This window comes from Silene latifolia, chromosome 2 (assembly GCF_048544455.1).
Source record: "Silene latifolia isolate original U9 population chromosome 2, ASM4854445v1, whole genome shotgun sequence".
Lineage (NCBI taxonomy): Eukaryota > Viridiplantae > Streptophyta > Magnoliopsida > Caryophyllales > Caryophyllaceae > Silene > Silene latifolia.
Window position 1 is genome coordinate 199,148,657 of NC_133527.1, and position 26,080 is coordinate 199,174,736.

The following is a 26,080-nucleotide window of genomic DNA, read 5'->3' on the forward strand; positions in this document are numbered from 1 at the left end:
AAAAAAGAACAAAAATAATATACACTTACCTTTATTTCATTGGATGTCTTCTTTTAATAGTGGGGTAGAGTCTTAAGTTGAGTCTTGGATTTCCAAGACTCAACTTAAGACTTTGTCAAGATTTTATTAAGACTATGATAGATTATTGGTAGTCTTGAGTGAGTCTTGTCTTAAGACTCACCAAAGCCTTGTCTCAAGAGTCAAGACTACCAATAATCTTACCCTAAGAGTAACAGGATTTATGGAAGCATGAAAATGACTCATTTACTTCCCTTATTGAACAGTATGAACACTTTCTCCAAACCCAAAAAAAAAAACAAGTTTTGAAAATAGCCAAGGAGGGACACCAACCACAATAGTACACCGTACTTGATATTAACAAACACCTTTGATTCCCTATAAATGGTGATTACTGATAATGACACCAAATGTAGACGTACCAATGGAACTAGCATATTACACTCTTATCCTTTTTTGGGTGCTATTCTTTTTCAATTTTCTACACCTAACTCAAAACATTACTACTACTACTACTAATCTAAGTAGACAGTAGTACACCCCTACTACATTTTTGCTTTTATTTTCGTCAAATTTGATTCCCGCCACACTACACCTTCCTTGATAAGCTGGAATCAAATTAAATTAAATTAATAAATGGCATGGGAATTTGCATTTTCCGTCCTTTCCTGTTTTATCCATAAACTATTTTATGGGACTCGAGAAAAGACGCTACACTACACTACACCTTTCTCATTTGCTTCTCCAACTATAAGCTCATTAGTGAAAGTATGACTCATTCACACAGGGTTGGTTTTCTAACTCGTTCAAAACTTGACGAGTAAATTGTTCATTCCCTTTCAACGATTCAATTTCTACTAGTCACAATTTCAAGCATACTCCCTTTTTACAAATGTAAAACGGGTAAACAAATAAATGAAACGAAAGGAGTATTTAATTAGGATATGATACCAAAGAAAATGGAAATGATGTCAAGTTAATTGAGAGACTATAAAATGTTGGCGAGTCTCCGTCTACATCCACCCTGACTGTGAGCGACGTTTAATCAATTATTGATGATGAGCCTTGGACATGATTGTTATTACTGAAATGCTTTGGTGAAAAGCATAAGAAGGTGTGGAGTGTGGAGTGTGGAGGTAGTAGATTGAATGGAATGAAGAGCTAATTTTCAAAGTAAAACTGGGTTTATCATTTATGAGGAATGGTGGATTAATCCAAATTGTTGAGGTAAAACACAGCATTTACAAAATCTGAAATGATACACAGTTGATAACTCTCTATTAATTAAGTTGCATACATAAAAAGAGTTGAATATTAATTACACAGGAGTAGCTCACGTCATTAAACACAGTACGACTCTCCATCATATGATTGGGTGAATTGAAGAAGTCGGAGTCTCCACAAAAACAATTTGAAAATAATCATCATCATCATCATAATAAAGTAGCAACACTGAGTGACGTAGCAACAAAATATGTATGACAATTTTCACATTTGATAGGAGTTGATGATACAACATTATACACGTCGTATCATATATAGCAATAAGCCAATAACACTACTATTTCATTCAATTTCATTTTTTCCCTTTAATATTATATATCCCAACAACACATGATATGATATTACCATTTACCACCACTCTACTCTACTAACCAGACCAGAGTAGCAATTAAGCATTATAATACTCGATTGATTGATTAACTAAAGGGAACAATAAAACTAAATAAGGGAAATACTACTTAGTACTTTAATTAATTAATTAACAATAACAATAGCAATACCAATTTTAACCAATTACCCTCCCTCCTAGATACTCTAAACAACCCCTTTTGTTTTTTAATTAATATTCAAACATTCGGACCCCAAAGGTTCCATAAACGAGAATTAAACAACCCAATCACGTCCGGAAGTACCTTTCTCGCCAACCCCTTGTGCTGCTGCTGCTGCTGCTGTTGAACTTGCTTTTCCTGGACTCCACTTTCTCTCTCCTCCTCCACCTCCACGTCATCACCACCACCCTTCACCGATGAAGATTCCCCATTTTCCGTCACCACAATCTCCGGCGAATCTTGATCAATAACACTCATGGTGACCACCTCGGGGGTAAAAAGAGAACAACTTGCGTCAGATTTCTTGAGTTTATGAGTATTCTTACGAGTTGACTTGGGAGTGAGTTTGTTAGAGATTTGTTGTTCCGACGCGGAAAGGTGTTCTTCGAAAGCTTCGATAGCTTGGTGAATAAGTTCCCTGTGAGGTGAAGAATCCCACCGAAACCAGTAACTCGTGTAACAATCGAAACAACCGCAGTCAAAACAAGGAACCTTGTGAGGTAACTTTTTACCGCTGTTGTTGTTGTTGTTGTTATCGGGGGTAACTTTCTTGTTCTTACGAGAAGAAGAAGAAGAAGAAGATGTGAAAAAGGGAGAGGAAGAGGAGAGAGAGTGAGTAATCATGTAAGCGAGAACTTCCTGGTCTTGAAGAGAGAGGATGGAGATGAGGGTAAGGATTGCTGCTGGAAGGAGTTTGTTGAGGGTTGATACGGTGTCGTTTGGGTTTGAGGATAAGGAAGAGGGAGAAGGATGGACCTTGCCTTTGTTCTTGCTCTTGTTAAGCTTCATTCTTGTTTTTGAAAGAGGAAAGTGAAAAACAAAATAATTAAAGGAAGAAAGGAAATTGTTTGATACGAGTGACCAGAAATGAGATATGGATGTGAGAGAAATAAAGTCTGAGGTAGGGTTTCAAACTTGGACGGCGTCGTTTTATTTTTTATTTTTCTACCCCCCAAAACCAAAACCAAATGCCACCCCTATCTCATCATTGGAATTTACCGCGCTCGGTAACAAAATACACGTACTAACTACGATTGTAATTTGTTGTTCGACTCGAATCTTCTCCACAAATTGTGAGTGCAAATCATCGTGTCAAGTGTTTTTCTCAATTTTAAGTGGCTTAATCTACTTTGGTTACAAAGATAATTATCATAGTTAATGTGACAAATCCGTGCTCACGCTACACGTGACATATAGCATTCAGTTACTTACCAATTGTGTTCACACACTCTATTTTATATACCCAATAACATTTACTGCTAAATCGTAACGGTCTTTTTACATCACAGATAGAATAAAAGTCGTGACTGAATTGCATTTTCAGTAATTTAGTCATACAAATAATCTTTTTAAGTGATTGATAAGCTCTCAAGTCGTTTGTTTGCCTTTAGAGTGAGTGGAGTGAAGAAAAAAAAGTTATCATCGAAAATGTGTGTAAAATACTGCCTTAAAACACATTTTGAGAGGGTTATATCTTATGGTTTATTTTTATCTATTTCCACACAAATATTGGACAATTTTTGTTACAATTTGTGACTGTCAAATATAGTATCAAGTGTTTTATTGACTGTCATAACACTCTATTTTTGAATTTATCTTAATCACCTAGAGAAATAAGCTGGGTTATCGTCGAAAAATGTGATTGATGCATACATAATCACGTGTTTGTGATTGATAAATCGAGAATTACGTGTTTGATTTTGAAGGTATTTCCCGGTATGATACGTTAAATATCTCTAACATTAATGGAGCTTGTCAGTTTCATAGTTTCATTTACTACATATTGATTTCATATTTGTAACGTATCTTTAAAACGTCACCCCCCCACTTGATTCTTTACATATTTAGTAACTTCTGAGGAGTATTTTTTTTTTTGAAGGGTCTGAGGAGTATTTTAATCACATGCGATAATTCAAATGAATCAAAGGAAATAACATGCATTTAACGTAACTAAACCATTAAAATAAACTAATACTCCATATTTATGACAATTATTATTGTAATCGTTTAGTTTTTTTTTTTTTTTGGTGCAAAAGAGGGGCAAAGCCCCGATACAAACACGAAATTAACTAGTAACTAGACGAGGTATAGCTACTCCTAATATGTCTTCACGAAGAATCGAACGGAGGCCGTCCGGAGGATGATCATAGTAGTTAACATTGGTGCTGGCCATTACTCCCTCGTTAGCGAGCCAATCAGCTGCTCTATTAGCTTCTCGGAATACATGATCCACTTTGACCACCCAACCTTCTAGCTTGATGAGAGTGATGCATTGTTGAACGATGGGACGTAAGCTATTACTCAAGAGTTGTTCATCATGAATGAAACTCACGCAAGTCTTGTTATCCATATGAACCGATAGTTTGCGAATTCCCAAGGCTCGAGCTCGTTCCAAACCCACCAAAAGGGCGCGCATCTCCGCCCTCATGGAGGTACAAAAGCCACCCGAAAAGTTGTAAGCACTTAGAAATTCACCCGTCTCATCGCGTAAAATGCCCCCGCATCCGGCAGGACCCGGGTTTCCCTTTGATGCACCATCCGTATTCAACAAAACCCATCCGTGGGGAGGCGTATTCCAGCGAATGAACCTCTCCTCGTGCACAGTACCCGGAATAGGTATAAAAATAGAGAATGGGTCAAAAGCTTTTCGTGTAGCCTCGAATTGATGTCGTAAGAACCGAATTGGTTCCACTGGGTTATCATCAGACCTTCCAAAAGCCACATTGTTTCGCCACCGCCATAACCACCAACAAGTTATCGCAAATTTCATAGACCAATCATGAGAAGCTAATGGGATGCCGTTACTAGCGTTTTTGGAAATCCAAGTTTTAAAAGGTAGGGTAAAGAAGGAAGGAGAAACGGCACACTCACCCAATAGGTCCCAAAGTTCTCTGGAATAAGGACAACGGCGAAGGAGATGATCGGTTGACTCATCTTCTTCGAAGCAGCGTGGACATACTGGATCATCATGAATTCCTCTACGGACCCGGTTATAATTGGTCATGAGACGACCGTGTGCAGCTAACCAAAGAAACATACGGACTCTTTGTTGGACCGGTAATTTCCATATGACATGCCATGCTATGGGCTCTGTCTCCGGACTCATGTCGGCTGTTTTGATGAGTGTTAAGGCAGATTTGATTGAGAATTTTCCGTTGGATGATGCGTTCCAGTAAAGCGAGTCCTCTAGATATGGTTCAGGCGAGAGGTAATATGATGCAATCTTGAGGAGGTCAGTTTGGGATAAATAATTAGAGAAGTTGTCCCATTTCCAGCCATAGCCCTCACTCCACATATCTGCCACGGTTGCTCCATGAATAGTCTCAGGGATAGGTGCTATTACCCGGTCAGACAGACATCCCGCATCTATCCATGAATGGTCCCAGAATAAAGTTTTCCGTCCATTCCCGACTGCTACCGTACTCCCACTGTTTATGATCTTTGCTTGTGATGTAATGCCGGCCCAAACATTAGACATATTCGGCTTGGGTTGAAACATATCGACATCACATCTCCCATTACAATACTTTGCGCGAATGACTCTAGCCCATAAAGCTCGAGGTTCAGTAAGAACCCTCCAACCCAATTTAGTGAGAAAAGCCGCGTTTGATTGTCGAGATGACCGAATACCAAGCCCGCCTAAAGACTTTGGCTTCTGTACTGTATCCCACGATAGAAGATGAATTTTTCTATGCTCTTCACTCCCTCCCCATAGAAACCTTCTTGTTTTTCGATCAAGAGAATCACAAATCGACCGCGGTAATTTAGCTGTCTGCATATTGTAGTTAGCTAGGGTAGACAAGGTTGATTGGACAAGAGTGTTTCGACCCGCTAATGATAGGTACTTCGTCTGCCACCCTGCGAGTCTCTTATTGACCTTCTCTTCCAGATTCGCAAAAGTGGCTTTGGTGACCCGGCCGTTTATGGTCGGCATCTCCAAATATGTCCCGAGGTCGGTTGTGTCTTCGAACCCGAGGATACTCTTAACTGCCTCCTTATCTGACGTGTCAGTATTTGTGGAGAAAATTTTTTTTGATTTTGTTACACTTACTTTTTTTCCCGATGCTTGGCAAAAATTGTCCAACACGTATTTAATTACCATTGCTTGATCAGCTCTTGCTTCGGCGAAAAGTACCATATCGTCTGCGAAAAAAAGGTTTGAAATACGAGGCCCATTCTTGCATATTGGTAATGGTAGCCAATCGTTGCCTCGCACTCGAACATCGATAGCCTGCTGTAACTTCTCGAGGCACATGACAAATAAATAAAAGGACAGCGGATCACCTTGACGGACTCCTCTTGTAGGCTTGAATATCTCAGTAGGCTCTCCATTCCATAGAATTTGCATAGTCGGAGACGTGACGCACTCCATCACCGTATCTATCATTAAGCCCGGAAATTGCATATCCTTCATTGTGTCTTCAATAAAACTCCATTTGAGACGATCATATGCTTTTTCCAAATCGATCTTGATTGCCATATACCCGGTTTTGCCTTTCTTCTTTCGCATTGTATGTATTGCTTCTTGAAAGATTACTATATTGTCCGATATTTGTCGACCCGGTACGAATCCGCTTTGATTTTCGGATATAAGCCATGGTAGGACTTTTTTAATCCTATTTGCTATAGTTTTGCTAATGATTTTGTAAGCTACGTTACATAGACTTATGGGCCGAAATTGTGAGATATGTTCGGGACCGCTAACCTTCGGAATTAGCACGATATGGGTATCATTTAAGCCTTCCGGAAAACCCTTGCCTTCCAATGCCTTCAAGACCATATCATATACATCATGCTGAACTATGGACCATTGTTTTTGATAAAATAGTGCTTGAAACTCGTCGGGTCCAGGTGCTTTGAGAGAGCCCATATTAAAGACGACATTATCGATTTCTGCCGGTGAGTAATATTTATTTAGCCATGCCCAATGCTCCTGGCTAAATTCTTGAAAAAGGTCGTAAGGGATATCTGCCGCTTCTGTATTAGTTATATCATCAGTGTATAACTTCTTATAAAACTCAACTACTAGCTGCTTGACATCTTCCCGGTTTTCGACCCACACCCCTTCATCATTCTTCAAAGAATTTATACGGTTCCTCCACCTACGGATTAAGGTGCTTACCTGAAAATACGAGGTATTTCGGTCTCCGTCCCGAATGAATTCCACCCTAGATTTTTGATACCAAAGGAGTTCTTCGCGTTCAAGGATATCGTCAAGTTCCTTTCTTAATCTCGCTTCTAATTTTATAAGATGAGATTGTCGACGGATCGCTAATTCTCTCTGGCAACCTCCTATGCGAGCTATCAGCTCGCGTTTTTTGCGAAATATGTTGCCAAAAACCTCTTCATTCCACTGCTGCAACTTATTTGACAGATCATTTAATTGGGTGACCAGACTGTTATTATTCGTCCAACTTGAAGCAATGAAGTCGGAGAAATTTTCATGCGTCATCCATGCCGCTTGAAAGCGAAATGGGCGTTGAACCGAGTTGATAGGAGCGAACCCATTAGGGGAAATAAGTAAGGGGCAGTGGTCCGATTGAAACGCAGGGAGATGTCGAACACTAGCGTCGCTAAACATAACACTCCATTCACTATTACATAGAGCTCTGTCTAGCCGAGCACTTTGACGCGTTTCCTCTGATTTCCCTCGAGCCCATGTATGTGCAGGCCCTGAGAACTCGACCTCGATTAGTTGACAGTTTTCTATCCAATTATTAAAAAGGTCACATCTTCGAGCCATATTAGAATCACCCCCGTGACGCTCAGCTAAATTCCGTGTCTCGTTATAATCTCCAGCTAGTAGCCAAGGGTGATTGTTTGTATGCGCAAAACGTTCCAACTCAGCCCAGAGTTCCGTACGGTTATTCGGGTTTGGGCTGGCGTAAACTGCCGAAAAAAACCAAGGAATCTCTCCATTACGTGACACTTCGATCGTTATGTACTGAGGATGTTCTTTGACTGGAACTACTGTCACGAATTCTGCTCTCCAGTATAGCCAAATGCCACCACTAAAACCATTCGCATCTACTCTAGAGTGACCGCTGTACCCTATGATTTTCTGCACTTTCTGAGCGTGTTCACCATTCATATGAGTTTCTACTAGGGCGAGAATCGCGGGTTTGTAAACTCTGACAACCTCTTTGAGGGCATTGATCTTATTTTTATTACCAGTCCCTTGTATATTCCACACCATACAGGTAATGGGGGACAAACTGGGTGTTAATGCGGGTATTCTATCCGACATATGGAACGGGGCATAATGTAGATGTGTTAGATACGATCGACTTACCATCGACAGAATTTGATTAATGTTCCATGGTATCGACATCTCCATTTGGAGTGTCGATGGGTCCTCCTGGATTGAGCTGAAGCTGATGTCCATCACTGGACTCTCCCGTACCATCACCGCCATATAAGGTGCGAGAGTCTCCTTCCACATCGATTTTGTGATAGTTTGTGTCGGTGGTATCATTTCGAACTGTGGGTGTTGAGGTAGATGACTGATTTGTGGTAGTTTGAGATCCAAGTATGGGATGTGAGGGTCCATGGTTTTCGATCGTTGTGGGAGCAGGGGAGGAATTTTTTTGAATTAACGTAACAGGGGAGGTAGTTTGGATGTTAATAGGGTTGGCTTGTGAGTTGGATTTTGGTAAGTTTGTGATATTTTGTAAAATATTAGAATTATTATTTTGCCCAATATTAGAATTATTTTTGGTTAGATTATTTTTGGGAGGATTTTTGGAAGTAGAGGAAGATTTTGAGGCTCTAATTATGGGACGGGATTGAGAAAGCATCTTGTTAGCCTGTTTATTGAAGGAAAGAATTCTTTGATTGATTACCGAATTATTTTCCGTAATCTTTTTGGAGCTGAATTGTATATTTTCCTTTTCCCCATTAGGAAATTGCAATCCCTGATTACTGTCGGAATTATTTAGAATATCAAACCGGGACCCCTGTTGAGCTTGATTATTGGCGTAATTGAATACCGTTTTGCTCGTGCTTGGGCCTGGGCCTGGATTCGTCTTAACCTGGTTGTTGGCTACCTTTCTTCTTGGGGGTTTGGTAACCATCATCCATGTTCCAAAATCATCTTTCTCCTCGGGCCTGAGTCCTGCTTCGAAGGAATTGTTAGGGACGGGATCACTCACCATAGCTTGTTGTGCATCCGTCTGTTGAATGTTTTCTGCTGCATTGTTTATTTCAGTCGTATGACATGATTCCGCATTATGACCTAATTTGCCACAATTGAAGCATATCATCTTTAGTCCCTCATATTGAATACAATAAATTTTACCATTTAGCCTGAATTTGGATAGTAGTGGTTTTGATATATCGACCTCAAGACTCATTCTCGTGAATTGTCCCCTTTCCGCTAAGGCAGTGTTCTTATCTATTCGAATTACTTCACCAATTTTCGACCCCACCTTCCTGAGAAATGCTTCATTGAAGTATTCGACAGGTAAGTTCGGAATACGTACCCTTAATTTTGTCCTCTGATGGAACAAAATTTGGTCGCCATTTTCGAATTGTCAGGTAATGGTCGTCTATCATCCATGGCCCTTGGGTGACTACATGCTCATAATCTTCTCTCGATGTAAAACGGGCTATGTAGTATGAACTGGTCAAATCAGTAAGGGTTAATTTCCCCTTGATTGACCATTTCGCTTGCAACTTTCTCATGAGCGAGAGATAACCTATGTTCTTGTCGAACATTTTTATTATTAAAGAACGTCTCCATGGCTTTCGTAAATGAGCCTTATCTTCCTTGGTGAGTGTGATGCGTGGACACACATTGCTATCCTCATCCGGTTCCATCTCCGCATCATCATCAGATTCGATTTCGATATCGTCCAAGGAAATATCATTCAAAGGATTTGTATACGAATCGAATCCTTGAACTGTTTCCTTGTACGAGAGGGTTGGCCCTCTATGAGTGGACTGGGAATGAGTTGAAGGATTGTTGATAATAGGCTGAGAGTTCCCTAGATTCATCGCTTGCGGTTGCTCGCTGATGAATTCGCTTAGATGCATAGTCTTTCTCTTTGAGTTTTTTGTGTTTGATGGAGGATCTGGGGGGTTGAGTTGAATGGGTGTATTCTCTGGTGGGAGGCCATTAGCAGAGGCCTCCATGGAGCAGAGGAGAACTTTATCTCTCTAGAACTTTATCTCTCTAGAATAGAAAATTACTCTAATGAATAATCTGGATGCTGTTTAATTTTAAAAACGTTTCAATAAATCTCCTTTGAAATGAACTACTAAGCTATTGCAACTCTAAACCATCATAATTGGTTCACTCAAGCATCATTGTAGAGCACAACTGTCAATCGGCTTAATATCTTAATACAGAAGACAAAATTCGATGGGAGTCAAATTTCAACTAATGTCCACATGACTAACAAATAGGTTAGAGGGATTGAGGGAGTATGTCTTAAAGATTAACACCCTATGTTATCATTAGGATTAAAATTAACTGCGAGATGTATTAGATAAGCGTAATCAGGGTAGATTGGTAGAAAAACATTAGAAGTTTACTTAACCACTTTCCCCGTGCTCTATCCCATCTAATCTTTTTAGTTTGACTTTTAGAGTAAAAGTTTAATGACCAAACTTTAAAGCTTTGACCATAAATAAATAATAAAATACGGAGTAATAAAAACTAACGCTTAATAACAACATATTTGCATTCCACAAATAAGATCCTACATCCTGTTGTACAGGAAGCATGGTACATCAGGCCCATATAATATAAACATCTTTAAACATGTAATTCTCTCTTTAACGACGCTCACAACAAACCCTTCTTTCTTTAATTCTCTCTTGAACGACACTCACAACAAACCTCCCTTTCCCCTAATTTCAATTCTAAAATGGTTGAAGGGAAGCAATTGGCGACATCATCGAGGAGAAAAAATGCATCGAACAATGTTTCGGTGACTCAGAAGCAATTTACATCGGTATCAAGAAGAAAAAATGCATCGAACAGTACTACTTTGAGGTAAACTTCTATACCAATCATAACCCTAATTTTGTGATTTAGGTCTATTATCGAAATTCAGTATATAATTGTCGACAAGAAAGACGTTTCCGAGCATTTATTTCCTATTTAATTCCAATATTTTGCGTTTTTACGATTTGATTTTGTTCGAAACCTAATTTTATTATTTCAGTTCCCAGACTATTTGATCATTTGCCGTTTTTTTTATTAGATTATAAATCATAATAACACCCATCATACTTAATTCATCACACGATAAACAATCCCTCAAGTCGAAACAGAAACATTCTCATAAAACACCCCATGTGTTGTGAAAACAAAGTATTACGAGCAGCACCTGTTCTTGACCATTTTCGTACCACCTCCAACCACCCTTGACCACCTCTCTGACTATATTCACAAAATTGGGAGTCCTACGATTCCAAAACACTAAAGAACACAAAAATTCGTCATCATTTGCTCCTTCAATTGTCTCAGCAAAGACCGCCGCACATAAGCATCCCAATTTCGAAAGTATCAATAGAATTATTTAGGAAATGAGGACAGTACGTACTACGTAACAATCAGAATGCATGCCCGTCATCAAAAAATCGAAGAACCCTAAAAATCCCAGAGGAAAAAACATATTTCGTATAAACATATTTCGTAACCTATAGTCTTGGAACTGTTTGCATTCATCGTATAAACATATTTCGTAACAATATATTTTGAAAGAAAAAAAAAAGTAAATATAGATAGGAAAAAATTGAGTGAAAGAATATAGGTTGGAAGGAGGATATTTGAAAACTAGGCCAGAATAGGGAGACGATCAGACGAGCGCATTGCACAGAGGAATGCAGACTGAATTTGAGTACTTTTAGTCTTGGAAAGAATCTTTTAAAATATGATGGGTAGGTTTAAATGGAGCACAATATCTCTCTTCAAAAAATCGAAGAACCCTAAAAATCCCAATTAAATCCCCCAAAAAATCCGCCTCACCCACCGCTTCACCTCTCTCGCCGGCGATCTTAACTACTCTTTTCAGGTCGCCGGCGAGCGCCCATTTCCTCCCTCGGTCTTTCGTTTTGCGATTTCCGGCTTCTGCTTTTAAGTTTCACGATCTTCTCCAGTTACTCTTCAAATCGACAGTAAAAGGAGTGACACAAACAAGGGAGTAGTCTTTGATACTGAACAAGACGAGAAAGGTATCATTTGTATACTACTTTTGTGTTGCTGTGTGGCTATTATCTTTGTTGTTGATTGGTGATCTCAAGCCTTTTACTTGTTTCGATGGGTTAAAACCTCAGTAGCTTTCTTCTTGTTTCTTTCTTTCTAGTTTTTCAATCTTATGAGGTATATGCTCTCTGGTCTCTAGTTCAGTCAAGCTTTTGATCTGGATTTCGTTTTGCGTTTTCCCTCTTTGGTTGCGTTAAGTCCAGCTTCTCCTGGGATATTCGCTCTTCAGTCTGCTCTGGTTTTGTTGTCCGTATAGCTAGGCTGTTTTCTGGCTTTCCAAGATGGATTATCAATTTCTTCTTCTTAATCTATGTGATTTGTTTGTTGTGGTGGATAATGGTGTCGATGATGATGACCTTGCTGTGTTGGTTATGGAATTGGGGGTTCCTTCTATCTCCAATGTTCATCTGGTGAAAGATAGGGGCAACTCTCTTTTCAGGGAAGGGAATTTCGTTTTGGCTGCTCGTCACTACACTCTTGCGCTTAAGCTTGTATGTTTTCTAGGCCTTCCACCCACGCATGACCAGCCCGTAGCCACTTCCCTCTGCCCCTCCCTTGTCCTTAATTTAGCAGCTTGTGAGTTAAAGCTGTCTCAGTATAATCGGGCAGTTTGTTACTGCACTTTCGTCTTATCTTTTGATCCGATGAATGTTAAGGCCTTATATCGTAGAGGCTTGTCTTTTAAGCATTTGAATCTTCTCAACGAAGCTCTTGATGACTTCGAACATGCTGTGAAATTTGACCCGCATAACAAAGATGTTAATCGGGAACTCCTTTCAGTGGGTGACCTTTTAGTTTTAAATGTTAATGGCAAACGAGTCGCTTATCCTTTTAACCCTCTTGGTTCAGTCAAGAAAGGTAAGAAACCTTTGCTAGCAAATGATGTGGTTAATAAGTTTCCAATCTCCGGTGATTTGGATGAAGCGTCTTGTAGTAGTGTTCCTTTGGTGTCAAATGATGTTTCTCCTTCTGTTGCTGCAATTACAACTTCTGATATTGTTATTGATTCCGAAATCCCTTTTGCGACTGGTTCTAGCATTAATATGAGCTCTGAAAACATAATTACTGCCACTGCTGGTTCTGACATTATTTTGAACTCTGAAAGCCTTAATGAGGCTTATCCGGCTTTGCCAGCTAAGGATGATGACTGTAATTCCTCCAATACGTTTACCTCAACACATGGAAAATACTCATTCTCCAACAAAAAGCATCCTAAAAATAATTTGCGTTTGTCGTCCGAAGATTATGAGAATTTGTTACTTAGGAAGAATCTCCTTTTTTTTTCCATCAACGATCATTGTCATCCTTGAAGGTTTGTCCCCTCGTCTCTTCAAATTTTATTTCGACGGGAACTCCCCATGAAGAAATTTAAAGGGAAGCAGCAGTTCCCATTCCTCATCCTTTACAAGAAGAATGCCATCAGCTTTCGCATTCGCATTTGGAGTCTGAGAGTGATCAGTTGGATCATGAGGAGTCTGTTTCGCATATTGCCAAGAAGAAACGGCTTTCGCATATTGCCAAGAAGAAACGGCTTTCGTCTGATTCATCTCTTGTTAACAAAGTATCCTTGGTTCAGTTTGAATTTGTTGCAGTCAAAGAGAACTCGGTCAAAGAGAACTCCAGCATGAAGTTTTGTTGCAAGGTGCAGCATTCCATTCGAAAGGGTCGAATGGTTAGGTCATGTACTTTTTCGAGGAAGAGATCGCGGGTTTCTGTTAACAATTTGCGTTTTTTTTGCAGGTATAGCAAGAATGCTAATGCTAATGATGTTGCAGTTAAAAGGTCTTAAAGGAAGGAGCCTGACTTGCTACAGTTCGAAGACTACTATCATCCGCCGTTTAAGAAATGTCGTATTTCAGTTTCAGTTAGTTTGGCTTGTAATTTTCGTTCGGTTTGTTCGGTTTCTAATAGTCCAGGGGTATCTAATTCCTCTTTGTTTGTATTGTAAATAGTTTGGTTTTGGTTGTAATCGTATACAGTGTAATCTGCTCTATATAGTTTTTATAAGATAGTACACGTTTGTCTAAAAAAAAAAATGGAGCACAATTTTAATATTTAAAGAGATTGTGAGAGGAAATGGAGAGAAAGGAAATGGAGAGGATCCATTTCCGTTTAAATGTTGTGTATTTTGTGTGCGGAGTGAAAAAATGAGTTTGCTTCTTCCATCATATGGGAATTAAGTTTGACCAAGATTGAAGTTGGATGAAATAGTAGTTTAGCAGTATTTTTCTGGGAGTTTGTTTCTTAATCGTCAACATCAGATTCGCTAAGCACTCTTCACACCGGGAACTCTCTATGTATTGCGTTAAAATATGTGGATAGGATATAGATGTATATGTAGATGTATAAAGAATACTGTTGGGTTTGTGCCTTGATTATGTTAGTCGCCGCTTCGAACGACTATGCGGGAGTCTCGCTGCTCGGAGCAGCGAGTCTGGGTCCAGGGGCAAAGCGCCCTGGTTTAGGGGTTCCGGGACGCAACGTGGTCCCCGAAGGGGGTCCGTGGACAACGCCCCCAAAAGAAAAACAATATCCGTATCTGTTATTGGGCTAGGTCTGTCTTGGACCTTTATTAGGCCATTCTATATTAGGTCTTAGAGAGTATTATATAAACTATCTAAGCCTCTACCTCGCAGTCGTGCTTGTCATACCGTCTGAATCTGTAGTCTGAAAACTACTCACATATCAATAAAACTCTCTCCTTTCTGCCATGTGGACGTAGCTAACACACCGTTAGTGAACTACTTAAATCTGTACGTTTGTTTCTTATTGTTCTTTCTTGCTTCTGTTATAACAAATACTACTTCGTACTTGCTACTATTAATAAGATGTGAAAAGCATTAATCCCGCGTCCTGCTTAGCCAAACCCAATTCTTGGACTACTCCAACGTCCAACTACAAATAAAAAAGGAAAGCACTTTAACAACTGACATATTACATATACATAAGGAAAGGGAAATCAGTCAGTCTTTTTGTCCACAGTATGTTGAGATGATGCATCTCTTCTGTCCTCAGACATCTTCATGCGAATCTCGTCTCTTTCGTTGTAGTATCTCTCAAACGCCTTTGGTAGAAACCGAGGGATGAGGAAACAGAATAGATTGATGGAAAAGTAGGCCATGTTTGCGACTGCCAATGTTCTGCCAAACCAAAACCATGCAACATCCTAATCCACATTTCAATTAGGCTCATGGAAACTCAAATAAATTGACATCATCATAAATACAGGGGAAAAAGCGATTTTTTTTCCAAAATGGGGTTTTCCCACAAACTAATTAACGAAATAGGTCGACTTTCAAAGTTATTACCCAAAATGGGTCCACGTCATCACCGAAGCTAGGCTCGTATTCAAGTCGCTTAGCCGGACAACGACCATATCCAAAGTGTCACTTTATGCCAACCAAACCTCATTATGCTACTTCAAGGAAAGTCGCATACCGAGTCAGCGATTTGGACTCAAATCGCCTTCCACCTCAGCGTTTTCATAGTCCACAATAAAAGCCTTAACTTGAACAAAATTTCACCCCTCAGAATCAAATCGCTCAGTGAGGGAGCGAATTGAAGTCAGGTCGCCTTCCCCCTAGGCGATTTGGCTGAGTTTGTTGAATGAGGGGGAAACAAAGGGGTGTTGAATATACGTTGCGAACAAAGTCGCTGTCCAGCTGAGCGGTTTGACTTTAAATCGTCTACCCGGTGAGCGACTTGGTTTCTTACCCAGCTTCGTTGAATCCTATGTGGACCCATTTTGGGTAATAACTTTGAAAGTCGACCTATTTCGTTAATTAGTTTGTGAGAAAACCCCATTTTGGGAAAAAAATCGGAAAAAGCAGTAAAAGTTGAAACAAATGACCCCATGATGAAATGAGTTACAACGGCTTACCTTAGCAGCGGCATTGAGAGGCAAAGTCTTGTTAACCCAGACGTGTTGCACCCAATCAAGGATAACAAAAATCCTCCGGACTGTATATATGAGAGGAACAAGCGCTCTCACTGGTGACGAAAATAACGAGACTCCACTAATAATGTTCTCTGTTAAAATCTGTAAGGAAAGCAGGAACAGATGAGGCGTGGCTGACCTCACTGCATGATCATCTCCCCTTGCGAACCCTCCCAACACATAGGCAAGGGGCAAGAACAGTCCGAGTGTGGTCCCCAAAATGACGTAGATCCGAAAGAAGCGTCCGGCTTGGTAAAGGTTGGGGCTAAGCATGGTAGCGTTGGGATGATGATGAGGTGGGAAGGAGAGCTTAGATAGGGCTAAGATGTATGCGGAGGCAAAGGCTGGAAAGATGAGATCAAGGAGAGGGACAAGGCCGGTAAGAGAGAAAACCATGATGAAAGCAACTAGTTGGAGCTCTATTACTCCCCAACCAGTAGGAGTAGGAGTGGCCTTTTGGTGTTGGTTTGTGTGAACAGGAGTAGTTGAGGCCAGCATTATATGTTTTCTACTCAGTTGGTTGGTTTTCCCAGATATGCTGCAAACATCAATTTATTCAACAACGAGGTCCATATCATAAAGTTCCAAATACATGTATTGTGATGTGAGGATACTCTCTCTATCTATCGAATAAAAGATTACGCGGCATACACGGAGACACTTACTTAATTTATACGAAGTACATGATAATTTTACAGTCACCACTCACCAGTGTAACAATAAAAGAAAACAACAACAACAAGAAGAAGAAATGCAACTTACAATTTGGAAAGATGATCAAGGATGGAAGCAGTTGACAAAGTGGGTAGTTTGCGTAAGTGAAGGGTATGATGATGGAAGTCCAAATTTTTGTAATTTGGTAGATAATCAACTGCCACGTGTAACTTTTTAAACACTGTTAATGTAGTCGTGGCAACCTCTAATGACACTGCATGCCCACCCAGCAGCATTCTGGGCTCTCCAATTCGCTCCATTTTAATACATTAGAGCATCCGCAAAGGTAAGGCTCCCCATATTTTCTCTTTCCTTTTCTTATTCGTCCACCTCATTTTCCACTAACTTTTCCATTTACCCTCCCCATTTCATAACTACATCTATGCAACAATAAGGTTCCCCAATTCACACACAAAAATTTGGGAACCTCCCCAAAAGTAACACAAATTGCCTTACTTTTCTTTTGGGGACCTTCCCTAATAACAGTGGAGCCCCAAATGTTGGGGAGGTTGGTGCAACAATGAGGAGCCCCATATGAGGAAAGAGAGTGTATATGGGGAGCTCAATTTCCACCTTTGCGGATGCTCTTAACCCGCCTTTTACACTATCAAAACCCTCGGCCCCTTTACTGAAACCCAACAAACAATCATATTTTCAAATTAAATCATAAAACCATCTTTTCAAAGTTTTAAGTATTTTAAAGTGTTTTTTGTCAAAAACTACCTTATATTTAGGTGTATTTGTAAAAATACTACCTTATATTATTTTTTTTTGTTTTCAACTACCTTTGTTTTCTTTATTTTTGGTCAATAACTACCTACGCTAAGAATCTAGCCATATTTGGTCTATTTTTCGGCTTTAACATATCTCACATGACTATTTTATGTTTTAATCTTACTAATGCCCGATTTTGGGAAGTCATAAAGTACTTACGCTAAACTTTAGTAGATGTTTGTAGTTATTATTGAAATGTGAAATTTATTAATTTTGCTTATCTGAAATTAAATTTTGGTTTGGACGCAGTTGATCATTGTTGTTTGATGTTAAGAAAGTCATGTGAGATAGGTTAATGTCACTAAATCGACCAAATCTCGCCATATTTTCAGCGTAGGTAGTTTTAGACCAAAAAATGAGAAAACAAAGGTAGTCTAAAACAAGAAAAATAATATAAGGTAGTTTTTTTACAAATACCCCTAAATATAAGGTAGTTTTTGACAAAAAACTCTATTTTAAATTTGATTAATGATAAATACAGTACGACTCTTACGGGGTGTTTGGTTGGCTCTCTTGGAATGAATTTGCTTTATTCCAATGTTTGGTTGGAGTGTTTTGGAATAAAGTTATAACTTCATTCCAATCCCTAGAATCTCATACCCAACTTTTCCCCCTTGGTATCAAACTTCATTCCTCCCTTCTACAATTTTAAGAAGATGAGCCAAACAAGTTTACGAGGGAATGGATTTAGAACCCCATATCATTATGGATTTATATTCCAATCCATTCCATTCCATGCTATTGAACCAAACGCCCTTAGTGATTTAGCCGCAAAATAATAAAAATATTGTGGAAAAACAGCGGTCAAGTTAAAAACAAGAAAAGAAGTCCAAATAAGTTTTTGCAAACGATCCAAGCCATAATGAGCTTCGACTCGACTTAGAGTTTGGTCAAGCTCAAATTGAGCTTATTTGGAGATTAGTTTGACTAAATCCAAGGCTGGGCTTGACTGATATTGGAGAAATCGTAAAGTGGACTCAATTTCTATGCCATACTAAACCACAAGTCCATTAGCACATACTAAAACTTAAAACGGTTTGTTTGACAATTGTTCAACTTATAAATTTATGACAGATTGATCCATGATAACCTTGATTGAAAATTTGTTAACGTCAAATTTGCGGTTATAACTCACCCTATGGCCTATACACACAAAAAAAGAAGCATACTATTCAATAGGTATTCATGTCACAGTCAAAAAAAAGAAATACAATAGCATGCAGGCCAAGTATTTAAGTTTTACATGATGGCACGTTTACAACAACGAGACTAGCAATCTTGAAACCGAATGAAATGACATGGCGAACACAAGAAACAACCAACCTTCCTTACTCTTTTCTGTTATTGTGAATATATGATAAATAAAGATAAAAGATGTTTATAAGCAAATGGAACCAAGCTCGCCCTATAGTTTAAGGACATAATGATTAGACTTTATCTTCAAACTCAAAATCACAAATTCCAAATCAATATATATAAAACCCCTTTTCTAACAAAATAGTAATAATAATAATAATAAGTCCAGTAGTTTGGTTTGACCATTTCAGGTTGCGCTGTGGACCAGATTGATAATAGAAAAATATGGAATCATAACAATAATAATAATAATAATAATACTAATAGTTGTTGAGGGAGGTGGTGGAGGATGAAGGGGGAAGATGATGGTAAGAGGTGCGGCCTCGAGGGCTACATGTTGAATGTGTAATAATATAATCATCATGACGGTCGGACTCCATTTGGAACAACACCTTTGAGAACATATCTGGGTCACACGGTAAGACTAGCGGGCCATCGCTGTGAAACCCGTATTCTGATTCGGCTTCTTCCAGTAGCAATTTGAATAATGGATGGCTTGTGCATTCTACCTTGATTATGAACCTCTCCCTTTCGGGTCCCACGTATACAGATAGACAGCCTTTGGGTGTTGAAAGCCCCACCTTACTACTACTCCTCGACAACGACAACTTCTTGGATAATGATCTCCCCCATTTATTACCTGATACTCCTCCTCCTCGTGGTGTTGTTGGTGTTCTTGGGTATAGAGTTGACCATGATTTGCTCTTGGCCATGTATGGACTTGCATTCGGCGGAGTAGTATTTGTATTTGTATTTGATGTATTTGTATTTGAAACACTGCCAAGTAATACTGATGATGATGATCTTTGGGTAGTTGGTTTAGTATGGTTGAATGACTTGCATTTTTCCCATGTTTTTCTCCATACACCTCCGCCGCTACCTAATTTCTTGTCTTCTCTCAACGCCCTAACCTCTTCCATTATATATTTATATATTTGATTAAATTAGGGAAACGAAATGAATGAAATTAAGTGTTATAAGAAGGGAGCTATATAAGGATAATATTCATGTGAATTATGAATCATAGGTGGTATATATATATATGTGGTATTGGGAACGATATTATTATTATTATTACGAGTATTATTTTGGAAAATAATATGAACCCAACACCTTAAAAGGAAGGACAAACAAAGTTGATATATATATATATATATAAGAGGGAGGGAGGGAGGGATGGTAGCTATATTTCCCCAGATATTGACATACAATGTTGAATGGTATAATAATACCCGAAGCTGAAGCAAGAGGGGATAATAATTAGTAATTAATAAATACTCCGTAGAAGAAAGAGTCTGATAATAATAATAATAATATAGAGATGCGAAGAAGAAGAGGTTTGTTGTGTTATTTGTAAAAGTGAAAGGGTGGAATTTTAACAAAGGGGGACGGGTTGGAGATGAAATAAAGGGGTAACTAACAATCCTTGTAGAAAGATTGTATGAATTTTAACCTAACCACCTCTATCATATTTATATCACAGACCATCCACTCATGCTCACATATATTATCTAATATAATATAATCTTTCTTATAATCTTTTATATTTATGTAGACGCTATTATGAGAATACGGAGTATATTCTACCACTCGTAAGTCGTATCAAATGGTAAGCAATATCAACTCATTATACTTTACAATAATAGGATTATTTTTTTGACAATCTTAGTATCAAATACAAGTATAGGTTTAGATATTATTTTTAGAAATTATATTATTCTTTTTCTCCTACCGAGGATATTGTATGAAACATATATATTCCTAATATATATTTTGATTAGATTGAGTAGTATAAAATAGGTTTCTAATTAAGACATATTATTGTATTGTATAATATACCATATTCATTCGGAAAGTGATACGGTTACACTCAATGTAAATCATCTTTTATACACTACCTGTAATAATATAGCAGAATCTTTATTTCACATTGAAGAGAAATTTGAGAGGGAGAATCTTAATTAATCAGTAGGTTGGAGGGAAAATATGGATTGAGAGGGAAAGTAAAAAAGCTTGTAGATAAAACTTTATTGGAATATTTATATTTTATTTGTGAATTATTACTTCATGTATTTTAATATTATAATTACTGGTTCTAATGGGGGTGCAGGGGTTCACCTGCATCCCCTTTGTTTTGAAATATATACTCCCTCCTATTCATTCATTTTGTCCCCTTCTATTTTGCACCAAAATTAAGAAAATGATTTTGGACCACACAAAACACTATATTCCACTCTACCCCACATGTAATTAAATTTGGACCACACAAAAGTTACCAAAAAAGGAAAGAGGGACAAAAATCCGACTAGCTTCGATAAGGAAAGAGGGACAAAATGAATGAATAGGAGGGAGTACAATTTAGTGTCAATAAGGTTCATTAAATGCTTAGTGGTGCAGTGGTTAGATACTTACTTTGTATTGGTTTGGTCGGGAAGTGATTTATCCAAGACACTAAATGGATTTGTCCAAGGCAATCAGTTGTCCAAGGCAATGACCATTTACACTAATTGTCTTGGACAAATCCATTTAGTGCCTTGGATAAATCACTTGCCGGTTTGGTCATGATTTTGAACCATATGGCTTAGATTTTTGCATTTTTATCTCATTTAGTAATAAATTGTGACTTTAATGTTATTTAATGCCTAATTGTAGTCTTTTATTTTCATAATTGTATTAATTATATATTCGTTCTATTATTTTTGTTGTTTTTTGGTAGTTTCATCAATTTTTATATAAAATTTATGTTAAGGAAATCAAGAGTTAAAGTTTTAGTTTTAGGCCCTGTTTGCTAAACAACGGATTAATTTCAGCATAAACAGATTGCAAAATCAGATTATAAATGACAGATTTTATTATAAGGTTTGACTAGCATATTATAATTAACAGAATTAATTTAATTTGAGTGTTTGGTAATTGTCAGATTACGATTATATTAGATTGTTAGTTTTCTTTATAAAATGGAGAAAAATTTCCTATTTTACAATATGCTAACCAATATGCTGGGGTAAGCATATTGTAAAACAGCATATTGACCCCAAATATGCTGCTTCAATATGCTGTTTACCAAGCACTAAAATTAGCATATTGATTGGTCAAACATACTAAAACCCTTGAATATGCTAAAAATTGGTCAATATGTCGTTTACCAAACAGCGCCTTAATGTCGTGACTTTTAAAATTTTAGTTCCAATCATCGAAATCATTGTTAAATTTTTGCACCCCTATGATCAAATCCTAGAACCGCCCCTGACTTAATTAATTAATACGGATTACTAATAAAACAAAAACGGGACAATGCTATTGATGGCACCACCACGTTAATACTACAACCATCAACCGTATTGTAACGCCATAACCACCGTCATCCAACTCCAGTCCAAACACTAGCCACCGCTCTGTACTCACGCTCCACCACCACCGAACCTAGCCATCGGTGAAAATATCATCTAATCAAAGCATGTTTTTACTAAAAAATTACCGACAATAATTTAGTGAAAATGTTATTTTAGCAATTTGTGAAAATCTTAATAAAAATAATTAGTGAATTTTTAAAGAAATGAAATCTTTTTAAATTATTTTGAATTTGAAATAATATCTAAATATTTGGATAGATTCTATGGAAGATAAAAAATATTCTATTATTGGCCACCTTTGCCATGTGTCAAAATATTACTTGTGGTGTATAGACGATTTTAAACCTCGAATGTAACCGTAGCCTTTTTGGGTAAATTGAGATGTTTTAGGAAATTATAATGTACGGAGTATATCCTAATAAACTATAGTAATATATTCCCTCCGATTTCCTTATTGGTCTATTATTTGTGGCTTTACCTTGCACGATTATTAAAACTAGAGTTTGAAACGCTTTTGACATAAATATTTGGAATGACAATATGCTGAAAATATAGTTTGGGAATCCAGGTGTCCATGATTAATAGTCAATGAGTAGAAAACAAATATAATGAGTTGATAACCCCCTAATTAAAAACATAAAATGCAGAAAGGCTTATACGAGGAGGGTGAAACTAATATAGTAATACTACTATCTACTAGTGAGTAATTAAATTAAGGAATTGAAGTTGCAAATAATTGAGAGTTGTTTAATTAATATGATACCGTCAGAATGAAATAAAAGAAGGGAGCATGATTGATTGTTAGTTCCTGAGGGAGGGACGGCTAAATGATTCAACAAAAACTAAGTCTAAAATTGTCATTATCAATGCCTCACTGATGATGCTGATGCTGATGATTACATATTACGCTGCTGTTTTACTTGTGTGCTCGTGTCTCCAAACCCAATCCTTCCAACTCTTTTGGTTGCTATCTTACTTACCTCTTTTTTAGTTTTAGTTTTTTAACATCTTCAAGATAAGTCAATTAGGCTATATAACTAACTAACTTTATATTACTTGTTTTTATATTACAAAATCCTATCCATTACCACCCTTATATGCCCACCTGTGCGCGTTAATGCTGTTAGGATACTCTCTCGCGGTTGCAAACACTAGAATCCGCATACGATTGAGGTGGAGAGATCACCTGAGATTCAAGGCAATTAATAATAACAGGAACAAGAAGATAGAGTCATAGAGCTAGATAAACAAGGGGTGATAAGTCTATTTGCAATCATCAAAATTGTGGGTTTCTTACATAAAAATGAAATACTCAACTTATACAGGAGGACAAGGGGATGGATAGGTAATTTCTTTCTAATAACATGGTGGTACTCCGTAAAAAAAACATGATTTAAGCCTTGTATATACAGTAACTAAATATGTGTATCATTTTGCCCTGTTCCGAATCAACAGAAGATAAAACGACTGTTTTTGACTTACCTGTAACAAAATTACCATGGAAAGCCAACAACTAATTGTATCTGCAAAACCCAACAAGAGAAACACCATCGCAAATATATAAAGTGAAACAACAACTGCTGAGGATTCACACCAAAGTTACCATGAAAAGCATATGCTGCTGTTCCTTCTTATTAACAAAATTACCATGGAAAGCACATACTGTTACATAAGGAGTTACTGTCACAACGCCACCCTACATTGTTATCTCGACATTTCCTCTAGCTGACAGTCCCTCAAAGTTCCAGAGCCCATGCCCTTCAAGTCATCAACCCAAGGATAAGTAAAAATGTTTCATCCTGCCTTCCGTATTCTCGCAAGTGGTAGGCGGGTAGCAGCTGTTTCGACTCCAGGAATAGTACATAAAACTCCCATGGAAAAGGAACAATCAACTTAGTTTCAAGAATTGTTCATACGGAAGTTCCAAGTTCCACTCCACATCGCCACATGCTGAAAGAACGCTTGTCACAATGTAATCATCCACTTCCATACCTTCCGCCTGCATCTGGTAAATGAGCTTGAGAGCATCCCGACAGTGTCCATTCCGAGCATACCCCACAATCATTGATCTCCAACTAACTAAGTTCCTCTCAGGCATGTTTGAGAACACCCGAAAAGCCTCGGAGACATAACCACATTTTGCATACATATTTATAAGAGCACTCCCCACATATACATTGTTCGAAAAGGCAGGGGATTTGTTGAGAGAAGAGTGTATTAGTTTTCCATGCTCGATAGCTTCTAAGCTTGCACAAGCTTTCAATATTGAGGAATATGTGAAAGGGTTAGGCTCCACGCCTTCCCCAAACATCTTTTTCAAAAAACCAAGAGCCTCAAACTCATGCCCAAGATGGGCACAACCGGAAATCATGGCCGTCCATGAGACGACGTCTCTCATAGGCATTCTTTGGAGAACCTTGGAAGCAAGGGTATACTCTCCACATTTGCAATAGAGCCATACAAGAGTGCTTCCTACATAGATGTTATTTTGTGCTGACATCTTCAAGACTTGTGCATGGACTTCTTTGCCCGTCATTAGAGCAGTTATAGAGCCACATGCTCGGAGGATGCTGACCATTGTGAAATTATTTGCTACAATTTTCCGTCTTTTCATAAGCCGGAAAAGATTTAACGCATCATATCCACGGCCGTTTCTTGCACAACCAGCAATGATTGAAGTCCATGTGACCGTGTTTCTCCTTTTCATCCTATCAAATACTTTCCTAGACTCCAGAATTTGGGCACAACTAGCATACATATCTACCAGGGAAGTGCCAATGTAAACATCGTTCCTGATGACTTTTTTGAGAGCAAGAACATGCAACTGTCTCCCAAATCTCAACGCCTTTTCTTCTGCACACGCCTTTAGAATGCTACAGACAGTGTGCTCATTGGGCAAATAGTCCTCCAATAGCATTTGTGAGAATAGTGAGAATGCCTTGTGTCCATAGCCTTGTTGAGAGCAACAAGTGATGAGTGTCGTCCAGCTAACTACATCCCGGTGTTTCATGGCATCAAAGACTTGGAAAGCACTCAAAAATTCGCCACATTGTGCATAAAAGTATAAAAGAGCACTATCTAGTATCAAATGATTGAATCCTGCTTTGATGATACAAGCATGAACCTGCCTCCCCAACTCATAATCCAACCTCTTACCACACAAATTTAAGAGACACACAAAAGTGGTCCCATTTGGTGTAATGTCCGTCTTCAAAAACTCATGAAAAAGGACAAGGGCTTGGTTTTGTAAACCAAACTTGAAATAAGCATTAAGCATTGCAGTCCAAGAAATAACATTTCTAGTTGTGTGAGGCATTCCATCAAACACCTTGCGGGCGTCCAGTAAGTCCCCAAAAGCCAAATAGGCATTGATCAAATTATTATAAAGGAAAACAAGAGAATATGTTTCATGAGACTTGAGAATAAAAGAGTGTATAAGCTTAACATGTTTGAGTCTAGTGGTTGACTGAAGCAAAGAAGCAAGGCGAGAAGAATCAAGAATGGGAGAAGTAGGAAGTGATGAGGTATGTTGAAGAATATGGGAATAACAAGTAGGATTTGTGGGAAAATGCAAGGATTTAGAAAGATTAGTGGGTCGGGATAGACATGAATAAGGAGGTCTGCATAAAAGTGATGGAGAAACAGATAATACAAGGGAATTATTATTATTATATGTATGTGTGTGAAGCAACATTTGATTTAGTAGAGTAACTAACTAACTAACTAATTAACAACCTTCAATTCAATTTCCCGCGAATGCAATCAGTATTCAATATTCAATATTCAATATTCAATTGGGTGAGTGATGATGTATTTGTGTTATTACTTTTACAATATCAAATGGTTGGACTGACTGATATCTTTGTCGTTACTCGTTACTCGT

General features: G+C 38.2%; 4 protein-coding genes across 4 annotated transcripts; all 4 read right to left on the bottom strand.

The window, feature by feature from the left end:
• Positions 1-1,482: 1,482 nt before the first annotated feature.
• On the bottom strand, positions 1,483-2,764 carry LOC141644415 (uncharacterized). The gene has a single exon (XM_074453947.1). It carries the CDS (start codon positions 2,637-2,639, stop codon positions 1,869-1,871), a length of 771 nt encoding a protein of 256 aa, XP_074310048.1. The 5' UTR covers positions 2,640-2,764; the 3' UTR covers positions 1,483-1,868.
• A 12,021-nt stretch (positions 2,765-14,785) lies between these two features.
• On the bottom strand, positions 14,786-16,900 carry LOC141632735 (uncharacterized). The gene is made up of 2 exons (XM_074445252.1): positions 15,944-16,900; positions 14,786-15,229 (listed from the first exon to the last, which is right to left on the bottom strand). The coding sequence occupies exons 1-2, from the start codon at positions 16,496-16,498 to the stop codon at positions 15,023-15,025; spliced, it is 762 nt and encodes a 253-aa protein (XP_074301353.1). The 5' UTR covers positions 16,499-16,900; the 3' UTR covers positions 14,786-15,022.
• A 2,204-nt stretch (positions 16,901-19,104) lies between these two features.
• On the bottom strand, positions 19,105-19,764 carry LOC141641962 (uncharacterized). The gene has a single exon (XM_074450601.1). The coding sequence runs from the start codon at positions 19,762-19,764 to the stop codon at positions 19,105-19,107; it is 660 nt and encodes a 219-aa protein (XP_074306702.1).
• A 3,973-nt stretch (positions 19,765-23,737) lies between these two features.
• LOC141644417 (pentatricopeptide repeat-containing protein At4g18520, chloroplastic-like) lies at positions 23,738-26,031 on the bottom strand. Its single transcript, XM_074453949.1, has one exon. It carries the CDS (start codon positions 25,889-25,891, stop codon positions 24,086-24,088), a length of 1,806 nt encoding a protein of 601 aa, XP_074310050.1. The 5' UTR covers positions 25,892-26,031; the 3' UTR covers positions 23,738-24,085.
• Positions 26,032-26,080: the final 49 nt, after the last annotated feature.

What these genes read in the sequence shown, in the direction of transcription:
- LOC141644417 (XM_074453949.1), bottom strand. Translation starts at nt 25,891, where the DNA reads ATGTTGCTTCACACACATACATATAATAATAATAATTCCCTTGTATTA.
- LOC141641962 (XM_074450601.1), bottom strand. Translation starts at nt 19,764, where the DNA reads ATGGAAGAGGTTAGGGCGTTGAGAGAAGACAAGAAATTAGGTAGCGGC.
- LOC141632735 (XM_074445252.1), bottom strand. Translation starts at nt 16,498, where the DNA reads ATGCTGGCCTCAACTACTCCTGTTCACACAAACCAACACCAAAAGGCC. An exon ending in CTCTCAATGCCGCTGCTAAG is followed by an intron (nt 15,230 to 15,943) that starts GTAAGCCGTTGT and finishes AATGTGGATTAG; the next exon opens with GATGTTGCATGGTTTTGGTT.
- LOC141644415 (XM_074453947.1), bottom strand. Translation starts at nt 2,639, where the DNA reads ATGAAGCTTAACAAGAGCAAGAACAAAGGCAAGGTCCATCCTTCTCCC.